Source organism: Podarcis vaucheri (genome assembly GCF_965113315.1).
Source record: "Podarcis vaucheri genome assembly, chromosome: 1".
Lineage (NCBI taxonomy): Eukaryota > Metazoa > Chordata > Lepidosauria > Squamata > Lacertidae > Podarcis > Podarcis vaucheri.
Genome location: NC_138759.1, coordinates 30,929,393 through 30,948,243, shown reverse-complemented (window position 1 = coordinate 30,948,243; position 18,851 = coordinate 30,929,393). Strand labels below are relative to the sequence as shown.

The 18,851-nt window shown below is 44.1% G+C and overlaps 1 protein-coding gene and 1 long non-coding RNA gene across 3 annotated transcripts; one reads left to right on the top strand and one right to left on the bottom strand.

Moving 5' to 3' along the window:
* VIPAS39 (VPS33B interacting protein, apical-basolateral polarity regulator, spe-39 homolog) lies at positions 1 to 18,191 on the bottom strand. 2 transcript variants are annotated; one of them, XM_082233574.1, is made up of 20 exons: positions 17,683 to 18,191; positions 16,042 to 16,134; positions 14,883 to 14,979; positions 14,020 to 14,163; positions 13,399 to 13,437; positions 12,800 to 12,864; positions 11,699 to 11,755; positions 10,356 to 10,448; positions 9,673 to 9,706; positions 8,668 to 8,770; positions 8,270 to 8,297; positions 7,810 to 7,883; positions 7,093 to 7,168; positions 5,908 to 6,042; positions 5,054 to 5,095; positions 4,635 to 4,724; positions 3,998 to 4,084; positions 3,459 to 3,548; positions 2,089 to 2,193; positions 1 to 755 (listed from the first exon to the last, which is right to left on the bottom strand). In XM_082233574.1, the coding sequence occupies exons 2-20, from the start codon at positions 16,132 to 16,134 to the stop codon at positions 735 to 737; spliced, it is 1,473 nt and encodes a 490-aa protein (XP_082089700.1). In that variant the 5' UTR covers positions 17,683 to 18,191; the 3' UTR covers positions 1 to 734. The 2 variants fall into 2 exon arrangements, with proteins under 2 accessions (XP_082089700.1, XP_082089701.1); XM_082233575.1 differs by having other exon boundaries at positions 17,783 to 18,191.
* LOC309539067 lies at positions 11,716 to 15,071 on the top strand. Its single transcript, XR_014222654.1, has 2 exons — positions 11,716 to 11,844; positions 14,892 to 15,071. It is a non-coding gene; the product is annotated as an uncharacterized lncRNA (long non-coding RNA).
* Positions 18,192 to 18,851: the final 660 nt, after the last annotated feature.

Sequence of the window (18,851 nt, the reverse complement as noted above, 5' to 3'; positions counted from 1 at the left end):
GAGGGAGGCAAAGCTTTATTTACAGGAATGGAAAAAATGAAGGAGGAAGAGGGCAGAAGAGAAAGGGATCCAGGCTGTGGTACATTTTATGAAAGAAGTACCAAAGAACAAGTAGTCTTATTAGCCCTTGCTGAGGGAAAATGCAACCATTGTCCAAGAAGCATATTGGTCAGTCTCCAACTAGAATTGGCTTTATGTTCTCCTTGGCCTAAAGGCAAGTGGTTATTATACAATGATCTGGGGAGAAGAACACGGGTGGGGTTAGATCGCCTTGAAGAATCTTTATACAGCCTTTCCTCAGTTAAATAAAAATCCCAATTATCTTGAGTTTCAATCCTATCAAAGCAGTCACTGTCACACACTTTGGACCTGGATAAAATGAAAGGACTGGAAACAATTCCTATAAATAACAATTTCACAGGGAGCCATCCTTCCTGACTCAGATGAACAGATAGAAGTGTTTAGGTGCCAGCTTCTTGGTCACATGTACTTTTCTCATTTATGTGATCATGTTCTATTCATCATATGGTCAAGTTGAAAAGAGAGTGCTGGATTTCAGCTTTTTAGCTTTGGTTCTGTTGGCTGAACATCTCCTTTGGGTTCTGTCCCAGGATCCAAAAGCAGAGCCAGCTACAATCTGGGCAGCGGATTAAAACCAATGCAGAGCTATGTTTGGCAGCTTGCCTTCATTGTTCCAGTAAAATCAGGCTTCTTCCATGATGAGTGAGCAGCTCTCAATTCTTCCATCGGATTTGCTGAAAGAGAAACAGAATGAGATATGGCTAGTTTCAAATATCATCACACCTCCCGGCTGCCTGGACAACAGCCAGTGAACCTACACCTGTCAAAACAGATGGGGAGAGAGGACTCCATACTCAATTTGTGAGAAAACAATGGGAGTAAAATTATATATTTTAATCTTTTAACCAAAATAGAGATATTAGACTTTACTTTCAGTGCAGCTAAGTGACAATCCGGTAGAAACAGAAGAGCCAAATGAAAGCCAGCAATCTTGGGTTAATGCTTGAAATGGATTAATAAAAAATCCACGTTAGAAGCCCTGTTTCACACAAGCTTATAGGACATATAGGAAATCAAACAACAAGCAATTAACTTGCACAAATCATCTCCATTAAGTAGAAGGTAAGTTTTACTGCCATCTGTATCATTAAAGGGGATTAAGTCTTTAAGCTTCCGATTTAGGAGAAGGATTTTGTACACAGAAATCATGTCCTGAATGTTCTTGGTTTCTAGCTGTATACTGTTACAAGTCACTACTACATTGTAAATTGGAAATGAAATTGAATCTGAAAGGTAGAATTGGATTTCTGGAGGCAGCAGGGGAAAAGATGCAAGCTAACAGTTGACTCTCAAAGCAACTGCCTGGCGTGATAAACGAACACAGATACTTGGCTTTTGTTTTGTTTTGCCCCGATATAAAAGTGATACCACTATCTCACAAGAGTCTCCCTTACAAAAAAAAAAGTCAGCATGTGGTATGAGTTTGATGATGTCTACCACTCCTGAGAAAATGAAAGGATAAAGCTGTGACAAGAGCCAACAGTAGGATCATTAAACAGTTATCAACTGCTCTTCCCAACATCACTTCTGCTTGCCCTTATTGCTCAACCTCACTTTCTGCAACTAAATCAAAGCTGGCACCTGGGAAAAAAACGGAATGAGAGCAAACCAGGGCTGTCTTTACCTGGGGGCACAAGGGATGTGCTGCACCCGGGTGCCAAATTCTGGGGGGCGGCCACCACTGAAGCTGCCTAAGCCCTTAACCGCGACCCCCAGGTGATTGCTGTTGATGGGTCGTTTCCGTTCTCTTTTGCAGAAGAGCTGCAGAATCAACGTATCTGGTGGCGCCCCCTAGTGGTGTCTTTCATTTTTGCATAGCAAAAATGGAAAGATGGAGTTATTGTTGCCGCTTTTTTTGAGTTATGAGCTGCCCCTCTATAAAAAGCTGAACAACCTTGACCTCCCCCCCAAAAAATTGGGGGTGCTGGGCGGATTTTTGCACCCCTGCACCACATATGCTAAAGACAGCCCTGGAGCAAACTGTGTGAATGAGTTGTTCTCTCTTACCGGGTTGCTGAGGATGCTATCAATCTTCTCCTCTGCTGGAGAACCCCGATCAACTTTACATCTGTACGCCATCAACTGGAGACGATCCTTCAAGTCTTTGTAGGTCTAGTTAAAAAGCAAAAGCCAGCTAAGGTACACGGCAGTCCTCTATCTCAGAGTGATAGAGCATAGTTGGCCTTCTCAGTGCCTGCACTCTGGAACTCCCTCCCAGGAAACACTGAAATTGGCCCTTCATTAATGGCATTCCACCATCAAATCAAGGCATTCCTTTTAGAATGACAGCTTTTGAAACTTGGGCATCTTAAGCATTGCTAGAAAATAGTTTTTAACTCTGCTGGAAACTCTTACTAATAGAATTGGGTTTTGGTGGAAGAATGCGGTTTTTACTCCACTGTTCTTAGCCCTGCTGTCATTTTTATCATTTTGCTTCTCTACTATAATGTTCTTTTAATTTTCTGTTGTCTGCTAGCTGCCCTGGACCCTTGATGAAAGTTGAATAGAATAGATATGCTTTAAGTAAATAAGCTGCCTGTGTGGAACCAAATGGTGAAACGCATGTAAACGTCATCTTGAATTAATTGGTATGAGTTGCTACATATCACATATGCTTATGTGCTTGCTTTACAGCCTTAGCTTTTGGCATAGTTGGGAGAGGGGAAGCTGTTACCCAGGCCCATTGGCTGCCTGCCAACTATTCTCTTATCTGAGAGATGGATGAGAGTTGGGAACGGGCCTCTAAGGCAGGGGTGAGTTACCTGGATTATTGTTGCCAGCTTGCTTTTTGTATAAGTAACACTTAACATATTAAACCCTCATGGATAAAGCCATGGTGCTTGCTACCTCAGCATCCATTCTGAGGTGAAGCAAGGAAGCCAGCATTGTATTGTTGTATGTGAGTCTCTTGATGTATCTCTCTATAATAAACCACTAGGGCAGATCACTCAGGTGTTCTGGGCCTCTTTCTTTGGAATCCCTGCAGCTGGGTCCTTAGGGGTATCAGTGAATCTTTCATGCTGGTCTGTATCTGGATCCTTGGGACAGAGCACTGCCCCAGTGGAGAATCAGTGCTTTCACTTCAACCTTTTTGGAAAGGAAGCAGTTCTTATCCTCTGGAGAAGAAATGTAGCTCAGGGGTAGAGCAGCTGCCTTGTATAAAACAGTTTCAACCCCTGGTATCTCCAGGTAGGGCTGGGAATGTCCTCTGTCTGAAACCCTGGAGAGCTGCTGCCAGTCAGTGTAGACAGCACTGAGATAGATGGACTAATGGTTTGACTCTGTATAAAGGCAGCGTCTTATGTCCAAGGACAGACTTCCCAGAACCGTCAGGAACAAGAGCCGCCTCCTCCCCACCACACACAGCAAGGACTCACATCTATAACAACGTCATGGCACTTGTATTTCATTGCGAGGTTCAACTTGGTCTCAACATCTTCTACCAGGCGCACGTACTCCTGTAAGACCTGCATAAGAAAGACAGGAAGCATCAACAGAGCAGAGCTACCCCAAACTACTCTTCTCCATCTCCCAAGTTTATCTGTAAACCACATTTCTCTGCACCTGCCTTCCTCCATCAAAGGGAGTTGCTTTTGCTTAAATTTATTGTTGTTTATATTTCTGGATATAAAAAAAATTATACTGCAAAAGGCACACGGTCAAGCCAGCAACCCCATGCTCCATATGTCAAACAAAAATAAATTAACTCAAAGATAGATTTGATTGAGAAAACCATCAAGGAGTAGGAAAACCAAGCACAGCCAGAGGGGCTTCTCCCTTCCAACATCTTATGCACAACCAAATGAAGATGAATATACTTGTGGCAGACATGAAGAAATTGCAGGGAAGAGTTAGAAATCTCTAACCTCAGAGGCAGGATACTGGTTTGCTGAAACAGGGCAAGTCACTCACTTACTTGTACTGGGGCATTGTTCCGCTGCAAGATCTCCACTACCCGATGAAAACCAATAGGAGCTTTCTTTTTAGTGTAGCCCAACCAGTTCTGAAATCACAATACGAAAATCACATTAACATTAGATCTTGTGACAAAAGCAACCCAGAGATTCCAGGATGGGAAATGCAGCAAAAAAACTCTTAATAGCAAGCAAAGGATGTTCAAGACAGCTCCTCCTCTGTCTGCATGCCCCTCCTTATACACTCAAATGGCAAAAGCATCCTTCCTTTGGCTGAGGATGCCGCTCTTTTTCAATGGAGGTTGACTGCAGAATTTATGAACAGCTTCCCACGTCTACCACTGTATTCTCAGTCTGTGCCGCATCCTTAAAGGGAAAGCGTGAAAGAGGCCTGAAACAAGGATCTACTGAAGTATGAGATGATCTCTAGTGTATTACAGGAGGGCAGGTATCTTAAAGCAGAGGTGGCAAGTATATAGACTGGGCTCTGTTGGCAGATGCCGGGTGATTTGTACAGTCCAACAACATCTGGGAGAGTCGCATCCTTGCTTTGTGTCAAGCAGAATGACTCATTGATACCCGTGAGCCAATGAAGGCCCAATATTTGGCCCAGGCTTTGAGAAAACCACCGGGACTCACCTTGGTGGTGAACAAAGCATCTACATCATGCCAAGCCCGGAGTTTGGCACGAGCAGCCAGGGCTGTCAGCACATACTGTTTGTCTGGGATCTAGAAGGCAGAAACATTGAAATGTTAGAAAAGGCATTGACAGCGGGTTGGGTTGCGAGCTCCTGGTTGGCATCAATCAATTCTTAAGGTACAACCCAGCAACTAGATGAAGTGCAGCAATATCTGGAAGGCACAATGCCAAACTGAAGTGCTAAAGGCCAGTGCAATGAACTTTGCTATACTGAGCTGCTGCGGCTAGACTTGGTCATCTGTTGTAGGACTTAATTCCTTCACCCAAAGCACACCTTTGTCTTATTTCTGCACATTTCTAACAGTGTTGCCCTCTCCTAGAATGCACAGATATTATACCCAGCAGACAGCTCCCTTACCTTGAAGGTTTTCTTCAAGTTTGCTGGACTACTGAATGTTCCCTGGAAAGAAGAGACATGGCAAATTTAACAAAGGAGAGGGGATAGCGATGACCCATCCTAGTTGGTACCTCAACTATTCTGTAATATTCTATTCTATAGATGGCAGGCAATTTATAGAAAACTGGCGATATTCTCATCACCTCTTTCTCACGACCAAGTCTGAGTCTTGCACTATATACTCTCTAAAACCTAGTCTCCTTTAGCTCTGCCACAACAAATCAAGAACTTACTTAAAGTCTATAATGCCATAAAATTTATTTTAGCATTTTCACATCTAATCCATCTATCCATCTGTTCATCTTTACACACATTTGCAAACACAAAAAATAACTGTACATTGTACCTTTCCTTTCAGTAAATTATTATTTTAAATACCCAATGCTCACTTAACTTGTTAGCTAACCTCTAGCTAGCCACTCTTTTTATTATTATTATTATTATTATTATTATTATTATTATTATTATTATTATTCTACTTTTGGAATATAATGTTCCAAACCTTTAACAACCACTGCATTACTAATGGTGCATTACTTTCTTCCAGTCATAGCTAATATTTATTATAATGGGAACTGGTTGAACCAAGTACGTGAGACAGGAAGGAGTCTCCCATACAGTATCCCTATACCTAGCCCAGCTACTCACTTTCTCGGAAATCCTGCAATACTTGAACAGAATATTGCCAATTTGGAGGCAACAGGCTACTTTGGTTGGCCAGGCCATGTGAGCCAAATCTTGCTCCCCCTTTTCTTCGGCAGGGCATGAGGCTTCAGTAACTAATACAGAGGACCCGCCATATTTGTTACCCTAACCTCAGTCTCCGTGTAGTGATAGAAGCAGGAGTAGAAAAGCGTGGTGACCAGTGGCATGTTTAGGATGGAGGCCTTTCGAGGGTACTTCCGAAATATCTCCGTCTGCCCAGCTGACTCTAAATGCTTGTCATTTACCTGGGGGGGGGGGCAGAAAAAACATGCTGCGTGAAAAACAAGGATAATTATAAGGTAATATAATAGGGACAAGGATGACCAGTTTTAAATCTCAGCTCAAATCATGAGGCATACTGAGGCAGAAATCCTACAAGCATTTACTCAGAAATAAGGCCCACTACAGGTAGTGGGGCTCACTCCCAGGTAAGTGGACACTGGGCTGCACTCTTAGTCATCTTAGTCCAGCCACTGTCTTTCAGCTCAAGCTACCTCACAGGGTTGTTGTGCAGGAGGGAAAAGGGAAACTTCTTGCATGTCATCCTGAGCACCTTGGAGGAAAGGTGGAATGCAAGTAGTAATATTTGTTAAAATTTGTATCCTGCCTTTCCACCAAATGGTGCTCAAGGCAGCTAACAAGAAGACACAAAACACAAAAATGCAGCGGCAAAGACAGGTAAAACACAACAATAAAATTGATAAACATAGTTGAAACAATTTCAGCAAACTGACAACAGCCATACCAGACACCATATGCCCGAAGCTTGTCTAAAATGCCTGCCAGTGGAAGGTTATCAGAGACAGAGCCACTGTATGATTTTATCCACTGCCTGCTTTTTGTATTTTTTATGTATACCACTTAGAAACTTTGGTGGTTAAGTGGTATAAAAATAGCAGAAATAAAATAAAAATAATTAAAGACAGGCTTCCAATGGCATATTACTTATTATTAACAACAGTAGGAGTTTCAGGTTGTTTCTTTAAAAGCAAGAATAGTAATCTTATTCTTGTAAGTAAGTAATCTTACAGCCAAGTCTTATAAATCAGTGCAGGGCTGTAAGTTATCAGCATGACCTGAAGGCTAAACAGTCTCTCAGCATCTATCATGATGGACTGGCTACAGCAAGAAAACCATCCTACATGCTAGATGTGACTTGCTTGATTAAGCCAAGCCCCTAGTAATTTCCCCCCTTTCAATCCAAGTAGGAAGCTTTGGTATTACAACAAACAGATCAGAGTCAGGAGGGAGAACTCCCAGTCACATGTGCCCAAAGGCGGAGCAAGAGACCTTACCTCAATGATGATCTGCCTCTCCAGAAGCGTATAATGGTCTTGAACATGAGCAGCATCTTCCAATGAAAATGGCAACCTAAAATTGGAGAAGAGTTTCTTTTCAGTTTTGTTTTTCTCCTTTTATATATAAAAGGTTTGCTGATTTTGTCCATCCTTAGTTCCAATTGGGTTGTTGTGTTGAAGCGTATATTATGAACTACGTTGGTGGTTATTTTTGGAGCTCCCTGCCCAACCTAAAAATGAGCTGCTTTCAATTTCTGGCCTACTGGGAAATGCCAGGGATCGGCCCTAAGATCTTTAACAGGGTTGGGGGACCTCTGGCCCTCCAAATGTTCCTGGACAACAGCTCCCATCATCCTTGACCACTGGCCCGATTGACTAGGGCTGATGGAAGTTAAAGAGTCCAACAACAACTGGAAGCCACAGGTTCCCCAATCCTACTTTTGTCCGTCCTGAACCTACCACTGTTCAGCTTCACTGGATGATCCTGGGTTTTAGTACTAGGAGAGAGGGAGAAAAATGCCTCTCTATTCATTTCTCCACATCTAACGTCATGTTAGGGACTGCTGTCACAATTTTTCTAAATTTTTCTAAATGTTAAAGCTTTTCTTCATTGCTCTTCCCCTTCCTGGTTTGCAGGAACAGTAAGGCCATTCTGCTTACTGGCAATCACCTCATGTCTAGGGCTCAAACTCATTTCATCCTATAAAAACTTACCCAACGCAACCTTTCAGAAACTCCTTTCGTTTCTCCACATCCTGGATCATCAGGTGCTCACGGTACTGTGTCAACTGGAGAAGGCAGGAACAGAAACACACAGCAGGCTCAAGAAGAGTTGACTTGAACTAGTAGGATGTGCAGAGTAAATATATACTGAATGGATACAGGGGTGGCCCGTCCCGTTTCGCCAACTGAGGTGCAATGGGAAGGTGTTGCCGCCTCCCTGCAGCTGAAGCCTCACGTCCTGGGGTTATGTGGCTGTGGCTTCTGGCAAGATCCCACCAGAAGCCATTCTGCAACCCTGGCAGCAGCAGGAATGCTTGTGGGGTGCTACCCCATGGGATTCTGCCACCTGAGGCAGCTGCTTCAGTCTGCTGGGGCCAGCCCTGAGTGGATGTCTCGGGACATCTTTGTTTCCTACAAATAAGAAGTGAGCCAGGGCATGATGGATACTCACTGCAACCTCCTCTGTCCTGTCCAGGAACCTGCAGAGGAAAAACAAGCATCAGTCCTGCTAAGCACTAAGGATGGGCAAATCTCTCCATTTCAGTTTCTCATTCTTCCATTCTTAAAATTCAGTTCCCCAGATTTTCACATTAGTTTGTGATATTTTTTTTAAGTCCTCTTGAAAATTCATCAGCATTTGACTGTGAATTTCTGCTAATATACAAATTTTCTATTTTTGTTCCAAAATACATTCTCGCAAAACAACTGAATATAATGCATCATTGTATCTTATTTTCACTGATATAAGAGTTTTTACATACATTTGACTCTAGCATATGCATTTTTATACATATTACTTGGCAGGTAAAACTGCCCTGCAAAACAAGAATTGCTCCATTGGGATCTTACCTCAGCAGGTCCAGGAGAAGTTTTTGGTCCCCCGTTTCCTTGAGAAAGTGTATTAAATGGCGCAAGGCCACCTGCCGCAGCTCCAGCTCTCTGAACAGGATTTCTGGATGAACAGACAAGAAGTGCTTGACTGGCCTGGTCAGGAGTGAATCATTCTCATTCACATCAGGTATTAGCAGGAAGATGGCACAGCACTTTCTTTTATCTGAATAGATTTCATTTCCAATAATACAGGTGGCTAATGGTCTGGGATGCACACAGTTGTCATCATATGGTTTGTCAGAACAGGTGAAAGCCTAAACTGTGGCCATCTTGGATTAATCAAGTTATTGATTTTGGGCACTGAATCCAAATGTCAGTGCTAATCGGTCACCTGAGGCAGCCTTTTGTCAACTCAGTGGCTGACTTGGATCCCAAATGTCTGTGTCAAGGCACCATTTCCATGGTGAATAAATTGCACTTTCCAACCATCCAAAAGGCAAAATATTGCCACAGAGGAAGCGCAGCTCCTTCTCCATCCGCCACTCCCTCCCAATATGTCAGCTGCAATAATGCTGTCTAGAACAGGCTTCCTCAACCTTGGCCCTCCAGATGTTTTGAGACTACAATTCCCACCATCCCTGACCACTGGTCCTGCTAGCTAGAGATCATGGGAGTTGTAGGCCAAAAACATCTGGAGGGCTGAGGCTGAGGAAGCCTGGTCTAGAACGTGATGCACAAGTGGTACTCATCAGATCTCTGATAGTGAGTGACAGCAATCCTCATCCCCCAATCTCTCCATGCTTAGTAAAGTGCCGCTATAGTCAACCTCTGCAGCAAGGCTGTTCCCCTCCCACTCCAAACAAAGCTATCCCCTTCTAGTTGTTGGCACTAAAATTATGATGAACACAAATGCTGTGATAAGGAGGCAAAAAAAAAAAAGTAGTAATCTTAATGGTCTGGAAAGACAGCCAATCTGCCCTGGCCCCCTGCCACTGGGTCTAGCCACTTTTCAGGCACACATACCTTTCTTCAAGGTTCTCTTCAGAAATATTAGGATCTGAAAGAAAATGGACAACAAGGTGCTTATTTTCTGCCATGATCCTGAGGCATAACTGGAAATGGTTGCTTAGGAAGCAGATGCAACAGCATCTGATTTGTGGTATCTGCCCAGAATTGGAGAGAAACTGATTTCATATGCATGGTAAAGCTAGTGGCCTACAAAACCCAGGAGAATAAACTAGCCAGGCAGAAGTTCTCAAAGGCGTCAGGGAAATAATCTTTCCCATCTCATTAACCTAATTGGGAGGTGACTTATAGTGGAACCTTGTATATGAAAAAGCACACTTGCATTTTTCTGGTGCGTTAGAAACCTAAACATTTACATGGCATCTGGACCTTGGGACATTTTAGGGAAAATATTCGAAGAGCTTCATAAGGTTCATTTATACCTCAAATCCTTGGAGGCAAGGGAAGTTAAGGAAATGCCTTGTCTCCTAAAATGCAACCTAATATTTCCAATGATCAACGAAACCAGTATCTAAAACTCAATTCCAGCTAATCAGAACCAATATATGAAAACTGATTGTAAAACCCCCCACATTCAGATGCAAATGGCCACAGAAACAGAAGTTAATGGGATCATACTAGGCTGTAGCCATGTATCCCCCATCCTGTTCTGCCCTACATTTTAAGATCACAGCACTTACGGCTGTAATGACATTCCCATCATGCACTGCAACAGCTTCATCCAGTAGCTGCAGCTTGTCCTGTAGGGAGTGAAATCTCTCCAGTGAGCAGATCTAGAACGGAATGACAATAATGGAAGGATTAGAGAGGAACCTGGATTACCTGAGTGGAGGCCTGCTTCAGACAGACAGCTACACAGGTGGCTCATCATAAAACTCCTCAGAAGAGGAGCTGCAGTTGGTTAATCATTTGTATGTGTCATTTGTTCTCCATGCGGTTCAGGAGCCAAAACATACCAATGGAAGCCTTTGTTGCCAGAGTGGTAGTCTTGGCACAATTAAAATTATTCTGAGCCACCAAGACAAACAGCTTATCATGTGCTTCTATGTCCATGAATTTGGAATGTGAGCAGATACACACACTGAAAGGTAGTCCTTACTGGGGATTTGTACAACAGGAATCCTCTTTCAGAAAAAGAATTTTGGTCACTCTATCCCAACTGCAGGCCTTAGATCACTACGCCAAGTCTCTGTTAGGAACCCACTGTCTAAATCAGGGCTTGTCAACCTGGTCCCTACTGCCCACTAGTGGGCATTTCAGGATTCTAGGTGGGCAGTGGGGGGGTTCTGCGACACAAGCTGAATCCTCCTTCCATCGAGCACTGGTGGGTGGTAATGAAATTAAACCATCAAGAAAGATGCATTAGTGAGTGGTAGGTATAAAAAGGTTGACTACCGCTAGTCTAAATCTACAGAGCTGATAAACTAAGCAGAAACTGAGCCATTATAGCACTGGGAACTTTCCGTTCTTATACCCCCATTTTCTCATCCTAACCTCTAAGACTAAAATGGAACAAAGAATTCACTTTCTAAAGGTTACAGAAAGGTTTCCTAAACACAGATGTTGTGTGGCATATCAGCTCATTGCCAGTTCTAAAGCAGCCAGGAGCAGCTTGTGTGCTACCTCTATATTCACAAAAAATAACTTAGTTCCCCTTTGATCTACCAACGGAAAGCATCAAGAGCCCTGCACCAGATCTATGGATGCTTTCTCAGGATACCTGCTCCAAAGCTGTCAGTGAAATAACGTATTATTCCTTGCCATTTGGGACATGCTTCAATTATGGAGCAGAGTCTGCTACCTCTGCTATAATCCCCTGGCATTCCTGACATTTGCAGGACCTCAACTCCTCCTTTTCAGACAGGGAAATTACAGGGCTGTTCTTTACAGAGAACTCTGAAAAGCCACCAACAGCCACATCTCCAGCGTTGACATGCAGGAGCAGAAGAAATGGATATGCATGGGAGCACCACCCAAAAATTCAAAGGCTGGCCCTTTCAGAAGCAGGGAAGAAAAGTCTCACCTTGCCTCTCTGCAGCCGTCTTACTGTGTCTTTAGGGCTCCAGTCACTGCTGTAATCCTGAAATGTAACAAAACAAAAACATGATGCCTTTAACACTCAAAATATTTTGAGAAGCACAGATTCGGACAAACTCCTTCGTCTTATAGGTATGATTGAGATACCCCAACAGCAGGGTGCCAGAAGTAACATTGCTTGCATCCCATCAAATGACTCATAGGAGAGTCATTTGCGACTAGTATTGCACGCAAAAGCACCCAAGACAGGTCTGGAACACAGCACAATAAAAGCAGCCACAGCCTGTGAAGACAGCTTTGTGGGAGGGATGACATATTTAAGATGTTCTGCAAGTAAAGGACTGTAAGCCTGCGGGGGGGGGGGGTGTGCATATGGTCTGCCATGCATTAGGATTGGCTTAAAATTGAATGTGTATCGTGCCAGGCTATGCCGCTGGTCACTGACAGTGAAAGAAAGTCGAAGAGCTGCATGGTCCCTGGGTATGGTCTGAAGGCCCCATGAGGCTACCACCCTGCAGAAGCGAAGTAGGTTTGGGTCTGATCAGTGCAGAGACTGCCTGGAAACCCCATGTAAGCCACCCTGGGTTCCAGGCTGGATGAAAGGCAGAATATAAATGTAAAAAAATAAAGGTTGATGCCCACTACACATTAGTCGTCCCTGATGCCAACATGTTCAGTGAGATTTGCTATCCATTATTTAAATGGACAATATTAATACATTGTTATGATGGCAGTTTCCAGAAAAGGGACAATGCAGGAGCATGGTTCCTCACTTTCCTTTCCCACCCACTAGAGAGAATCTCCTTGCTTATTAAAGGTAGAGAGCTTCTAAGACAGCAATTCTGTGAACAAGTACCTGGGGGCAAGTCCCACTTGAACAGTGTGGAACCTGCACAGGATTGTGCTGTAAACCTCCTGACATCATCCAAGTATGTTCAATGAGGCTTACACTCAAATAAGCATGCACAGGATCACAGCCCTAGTCTCTGTGGGGACAGCCCTTGGTGAAGAAGAGGAGTGTTTGCAGCTTCAAACCCTTTCGCCCCTTAATGATGTCCTGAATCCAGGCTTCCAAAATTATACCTACCTTGTAGTCTGCTTTTGGTCTGCGCAGTTCTGGGGCGTAACTTTTAAATCCTGTGTCTGTAAGAGCTGAAGAGAGAACGACAGCATTTTTTAAAAAAAAACCCCACACAATTTAGAGCCCTCCTTTCCATGCCATTTTGGTCCACCAAGTAGTTCAAAAACACTGCGTTAGAAACAGAAGCACCATCAAAATTATGAAGTCACAATAAAACAGCACCAGTTACAACCAGAAGTTGTAAAAACATTAGAAAGAAAATCCTGGATGACTAAACCGCAACAAACACAACTTATCACCTTCTTTCTAAAAGCCAAAAGGGAGCAAGGAGTGCCAGCTTCAAGGGTAAAGTTATATAATGATCTCTGATGCTACTCTCTGTTAGCTACCTTCCCATATATTCTGTTTGGGAAGTAGGGCTCTGAATCGATATGGAAGTACTGTGGTGGGAAGGGAAAGCCAGAAAGAAGCAGCTTGCAGTACTCAAGGAGAGAGATGGTCAGAATTTTAGCCAGGGAAATGGAGAAAGTGGAGCCAATTTCCACTGTTGTGCAAGGAGAAGCCAACCATTCAAGCAATCTGGGGACAAAGATCTAGATTCTTACCATCTGAAAGTGACTGAAAGCTCCCATGTTTGTTTCTTCCTGAAAAGAAAGAGCAAGTAAGAAAAGCTTAAGAAAGCTAGATTTATCACCTCACACTGAAAACCCATTACACACCTAGGAATACTGTGTCCAGTTCTGGGAGTCCAAATTAAGAAGGATATTGACAAGCTGGATCATATGCAGAGGAGGGTGACCAAGCTTATTAAGGGTCTGGAAACCAAGCCTTATGAGGAATGGTTGAGTTGGGTATGTTTAGCCTGGGATATGGTAGCCATCTTCAAATAACTCAAGAGCTGTCACATGGAAGATGCAGCAAGCTTGTTTTCTCCTGCTCCAGAGGGTACGACCTGAACCAATGAATTCAAGTTACAAGAAAGGAGATTCCAACTAAATATCAGAAAGAACTTTCTGATGGTAAGAGCTATTCAACAGTGGAATGGACTCTCTCGGCAGCTAGTGATTTCTCCTTCCTTGGACACTTTTAAGCAGATGGATGGTCATCTGTCATGGATGCTTTAGTTGAGATTCCTTCATAGTGGGGGGCTGAACTAGAAAACTTGCAGGGTACTGTACTTTCCAATTCTACAATTCTGTGATTCTAAGTCCCAATAAAGGTCCTACCTTTGAAAAAGCTGCTCAGTGAGTAAGAAGAGGCTTGCTTGGGAAATGCTCCGTATGAAGAAGAGCCTCTTTGCCCACCCAAGTCTTTTCCCTCAGCAGTATTGTTGCTGCTGGAGGCGGTCTCCTTGATTGACCAGGAAATGCCTATGGAGAGAGAGAGAAAGAGCACTATCTGAGTAAATTCTCTAGCAAGCATAAGATGAGGCCTTTAAAATTCTAGAGCAGAGAAGGGTTATTGATTCTGAAATACATGATTTTGGGCCTAGCTCTCATGTATTGCTTTTCAAAATCATCACCTCATCCGAGACATTTAACTCTTAACCTACCCTTGATATTTAAAAAACTCTCTTTCTTGGAAAACAGAGGAAAATCGGGAATATTCAAAGCACAGACTACCTTCATGGGAAATTCTTTGATAGGGAGGCTCATAGGAATGATGCACTCAGGATTTGGGGTAAGTAGTAAAGAATGAGTGAAGGAACAAGCCGGGTTTTCACAAAACACACCATGGTTTGCCCCCCCCCCCCATAATGTACCATCAATCTACTTGTTTTTGAAAGAAGCAGTCATTTTACTCCCTGCATTTGTTTGGCCTTGTTTGCACACTTCCCACTTTTCAGAAACGGGTAGGGGGAATTCAAGCACGCAATAGGCAAAATAAACAATTGTGATAATTTATGAAACCATTAGACACTTTTCCTACTTAACATTAAGCACACTAAACCTCAGTAGGCCATATTTCCTAGTAGGTGTAGCTCTAACAACTGTAGCTCTAATGAGATTTTTCTTGTCAGAGGGCAGCAATAATCAAATTCAGATTCAAAGAATGGGTGATAGATGCAAAAACATTCTGCTCCACTTACTGCCCACAGGCTCCCCACTCCAGCTGAACTTCTCAAGATCATCGTCATCATCTACAATATCTCGGAGGCTGTTCACTGTTCGTTTCGACTCCTTCAGCTATGAACAAAACCAAAGTGAAAATGAAGGCAAGCCCTATTCCACCCAGATAGACTGTACACTTTCATTCTAAAGAACCGGTATCCCAAGAACAGATGTATTCTATGTTTGTGCACAAGTTGAATTTATTTATCCATCAAAATTTGTATACCACTTACTCAACAAAAGACCTCTAAATAGTTTTTAAAATCTAAAATATTCATTTCAAAATATAGATAAAAGTGTTAGATACATGCCACCCACAAAAAGTCAAACAAATCCTTATATACCAGATGCAAATTGTGAAAGAATGTTACAAGCCAAGTTCACACCTCATTTAAAATAATGCATATTTGCCATGCAGCACTATTACATTGTTTTATTAGGTACCCATTTTTCAACTTTTACAAGACATTAAAATGGTTTGGCAGGGAACAATTTAGTAGCAGGAAAATAGATTTTTGAAAAAATGATGTGGCAAGAAAGGACTAAAATATATATCTGGAGTAAGGATTATTGGAGGCTATGATGTAGGGAAAGATGCTTTTGCACGATACCAAATTTCTGAACCTGCAGATGCAAGCTCACTTTCAAGCACATCTTCACAACCACAAGGGCTAGAAACGTGTTCTGCTAATGAATGAAGAATGAGATGATCAGGAATCCCAATTCTGTGCCACATATCTTGTGAAGTGCACACATTCAATCATACATGATGCTTCCTGCTCATATAAATACAGTGCACTCTCCGGATACGAACTTAATTCGTCCCAGGGTCCATACTTACCCTGAAAAGTCCATATGCGGAGGCGCCGCTTCTGTGCATGCGGCGAAACCCGGAAGTATATACTTCTGGGTTTGCTGCGTTCATAACTCAAAATTATGCTACCCGAAGGTAATGTAACCCGAGGTACCACTGTATAGCAATTCCTCAATTTTACTTTCTTAATTCCTTCAATGGAAACATATCCATCAATAATTTAAAAAAGACTACACTATATGCAGATTTCTGCTTCCCTTAACATTTCAGGCAAGGAGACACTGCATAGTGCATTCTCAGTTTGTTCTGACTAGGAACTGTACCTGAAAAAGCTCATCATCTTCATCATCAAACGTAAATGCTTTACACTTGGAACTGTGCCAGTATTCTTCCTCATCAACCTTTATTCTGTTCATCTGAAAATAAGACTTTTTTCTTTACTGCATATATATTACCTTTAGTTCATTAAGAAATAATCCCTGACCACCTCACTATCCATGACCCATATCTACATGCTTCCAGTTTCCACCCAGAGCACATCACATAATTCATTGTCTACAGCCAAGTCCTACAATACAACTGCATTTGTTCAAGCTCCTCAGAAAGAGACCCACACCGTAGGTCTTGTGTTTTATTTTTGCAAAAATGCATTGACCATCAGGGAATATGCAAAATAAATTTAGGATGTAGCAAACAGATAAGGAAAACCAAAGACTGTAAAATGGTGGTACCAGCTCAATTATAGGCTTATTTTTTAAACGTCTGGTTAAGTTCTCAGTGGCACTTTGCCTAGGAAGTGTCTTGAAAAGTGCTCCTCTGTGCTGTTAATTTTAAGTAAAGCAAAGCAGATTTACCAGCCATAGAAGTGTGGCCAAAACTGACATCAAGAGTAACCTCAGAGACACTACGCTTGTTTTCTTGATGCCACAGTTTAATAATCCTGAATCAAATATTTGCATACAATAGCTCTAAATTCAAGGATGGCTAGAAATTAGTACAGCTTCAAGGTATAGCTGATCTATTTTTGCTGGCTCACTCTGAAGCTTATTGTCTTTCACTGAGCAACTGATCGATCTGACCAATACGGCATGTTTAAAAACACGCCACTCGAAATGACACAGGAGGCAATCCTACACCTGCTGCCAGAACAAATCTGCAAGCAAATCTGCATTTGTGATATTTGGCCTTAACTTCCCACCACTTAGTGGGAGAGAGAGTGGTGAATGGTGCCCATTGCAGCTGGCAAGGCAGAAGACAAGGAGGCCAACAGCAGGTCACGCCAAGATCAGTGTGAGGTAGATCCATCCCATTCTAGTTTCATCTCCTTCCTGCTCTTCCTTGCTCAGTTCTATGAGGAGGAGGAGGAAGCTGACAGGAAGCGCCACTCCCTGGACTGAATATAAGCAAGAAGGCAAATAGGCTGGCAGCTGTCTTAAGGCCGGACTGATGCTGCTGGGGCACTGCCCCATTGGCACTGGGTGGATTGGCCTCCACAGCGGGGGGGGGGCAGTAGCCCCATCTTCCCCATAAGTTTCCACTGCAACATGACTTTAAGAAACATGCAAGTCCATTCCACCCAACCTTTCTTCTCATTGCATCTCCTCCATTACTTGCTTCTCTGCCTATATTAGACTACAATCTCATTAGAGAGAGAGAGAGAGAAAGGTTAGAGAGAGGCGCCTATGCTAGAATGTAAGGCAGCAGCAGGCAACACGGGTGACTAGGGCCGGGACGGGACACCCATGAAGCAAGGTGAGGCGACTGCCTCAGGCAGCAGCGTCTCCAGGGGCGGAAGATCCCGATGTCCATCTTCATGACTCCGTATAAACAGCAGCGGCCAATGTTGCTGGCGGGGGGTGGGCATGAGATAATCGGCTGGGACCTCTTCTGGCCAAGCCCAAGTGCCAGGAAGGGGCGAGGCAGAAAGCAGGAGCCCGGCGCATCTCCACCCGATGACTTGCCGCCTCAGGACACGGTCTTGCGCCTCCTCGCTCAGAAAGCCCCACGCCAGAGGAAGCGCCGGAGACCCCGTTCCCGCGACGGAGGGAGAAGACAGCCGCCTACCCTCGGAGGAGCAGGGCCGCCACGACGGGGAGCGACGACCAGCCGGGCAGGGATCCGATCAGCACCACGCAGGTCCCCCGTCCATGCTCGGCGCTGGGCCCGGCGCCCTTCTGCGGGCCGCGTTCCTCGGCTCCTCAGGCAGGGAAAGAGAAAGGCGGTTGCTTTCGAAAAGCATCACGGGAGAGGTAGTTTTCCAGCTGCTTCTCCAGCCATCGATTTCGACTACAGAGCGCGGCGCGGCGGCGTTTCTCAGGCCGGCGCTTTACATCGGGAGAGGCTGTGCTGCGCTTCCCAGGCAGGAAGCCGGGCTGCCCTCAGCGCCGAGCCTTTCTCGCTCCGCTTCTGTCACTACGGGTCATGGGCGGAGGCAAAACTCCTCCGTTTGCGCGCCGCTTCTTTTGAAAAGGGCTGTGCTGCTTCGTTAGGCTTTAGGGGTGATAGGGGCAACCAGAAGCAGGGAGGTGCCACAGAGGTAAGGAAAGGTTAGAGTGGCGCGCAAATGTTACGCCTACGCACACAGCCCGGGCATTGATGAGCTTTGGACGGAACGCCGCAGCGCCGTGGCGGGAAACCTTTGCCCCACCCCCTCAGTGGTTTTGGACTGCAACTCCCATCAGCCCCAGCCAAGGATGACGGGAGTTGTAGTCCAAAGAACTCCAGCGTTAGGGATGAAGGCAGGCAGGCAGACAGACAGGCGGCGTCTCCCTAACTCTTGGCATCTCCAAGGTGAAACACGCCAAGGAACGTCGACATGGCAGTGGGAGGCCAGTCCGAACCTGTGTCTCTCGAGGCCTTTACGTGCCTCACAGGCTGAGTCGCAGAGATTAAAACTAAGAGTTACACACCACCGCAGTCCTTCACTTCCGCGGTGAACTTCCTCCCTTTCAGTTAAAGGAAGCTGGATTTTCTCCAAAAATAGAGCGACACTTCCCAGCATAGCTGCCAACTTTCCCCTTTTCTTGCGAGCAATCCTATTCGGAATAAAGGAATTTCCCTTTAAAAAAGGGAAACGTTGACAGCTATGCTTCCCAGCAGAGATTAGGAAATTCTAGACCCCCCCCCCCAGCCC

What these genes read in the sequence shown, in the direction of transcription:
- VIPAS39 (XM_082233574.1), bottom strand. Translation starts at nt 16,134, where the DNA reads ATGAACAGAATAAAGGTTGATGAGGAAGAATACTGGCACAGTTCCAAG. An exon ending in AAGATGATGAGCTTTTTCAG is followed by an intron (nt 14,980 to 16,041) that starts GTACAGTTCCTA and finishes TTTTGTTCATAG; the next exon opens with CTGAAGGAGTCGAAACGAAC. An exon ending in ATGGGAATGTCATTACAGCC is followed by an intron (nt 9,707 to 10,355) that starts GTAAGTGCTGTG and finishes ATTTTCTTTCAG; the next exon opens with ATCCTAATATTTCTGAAGAG.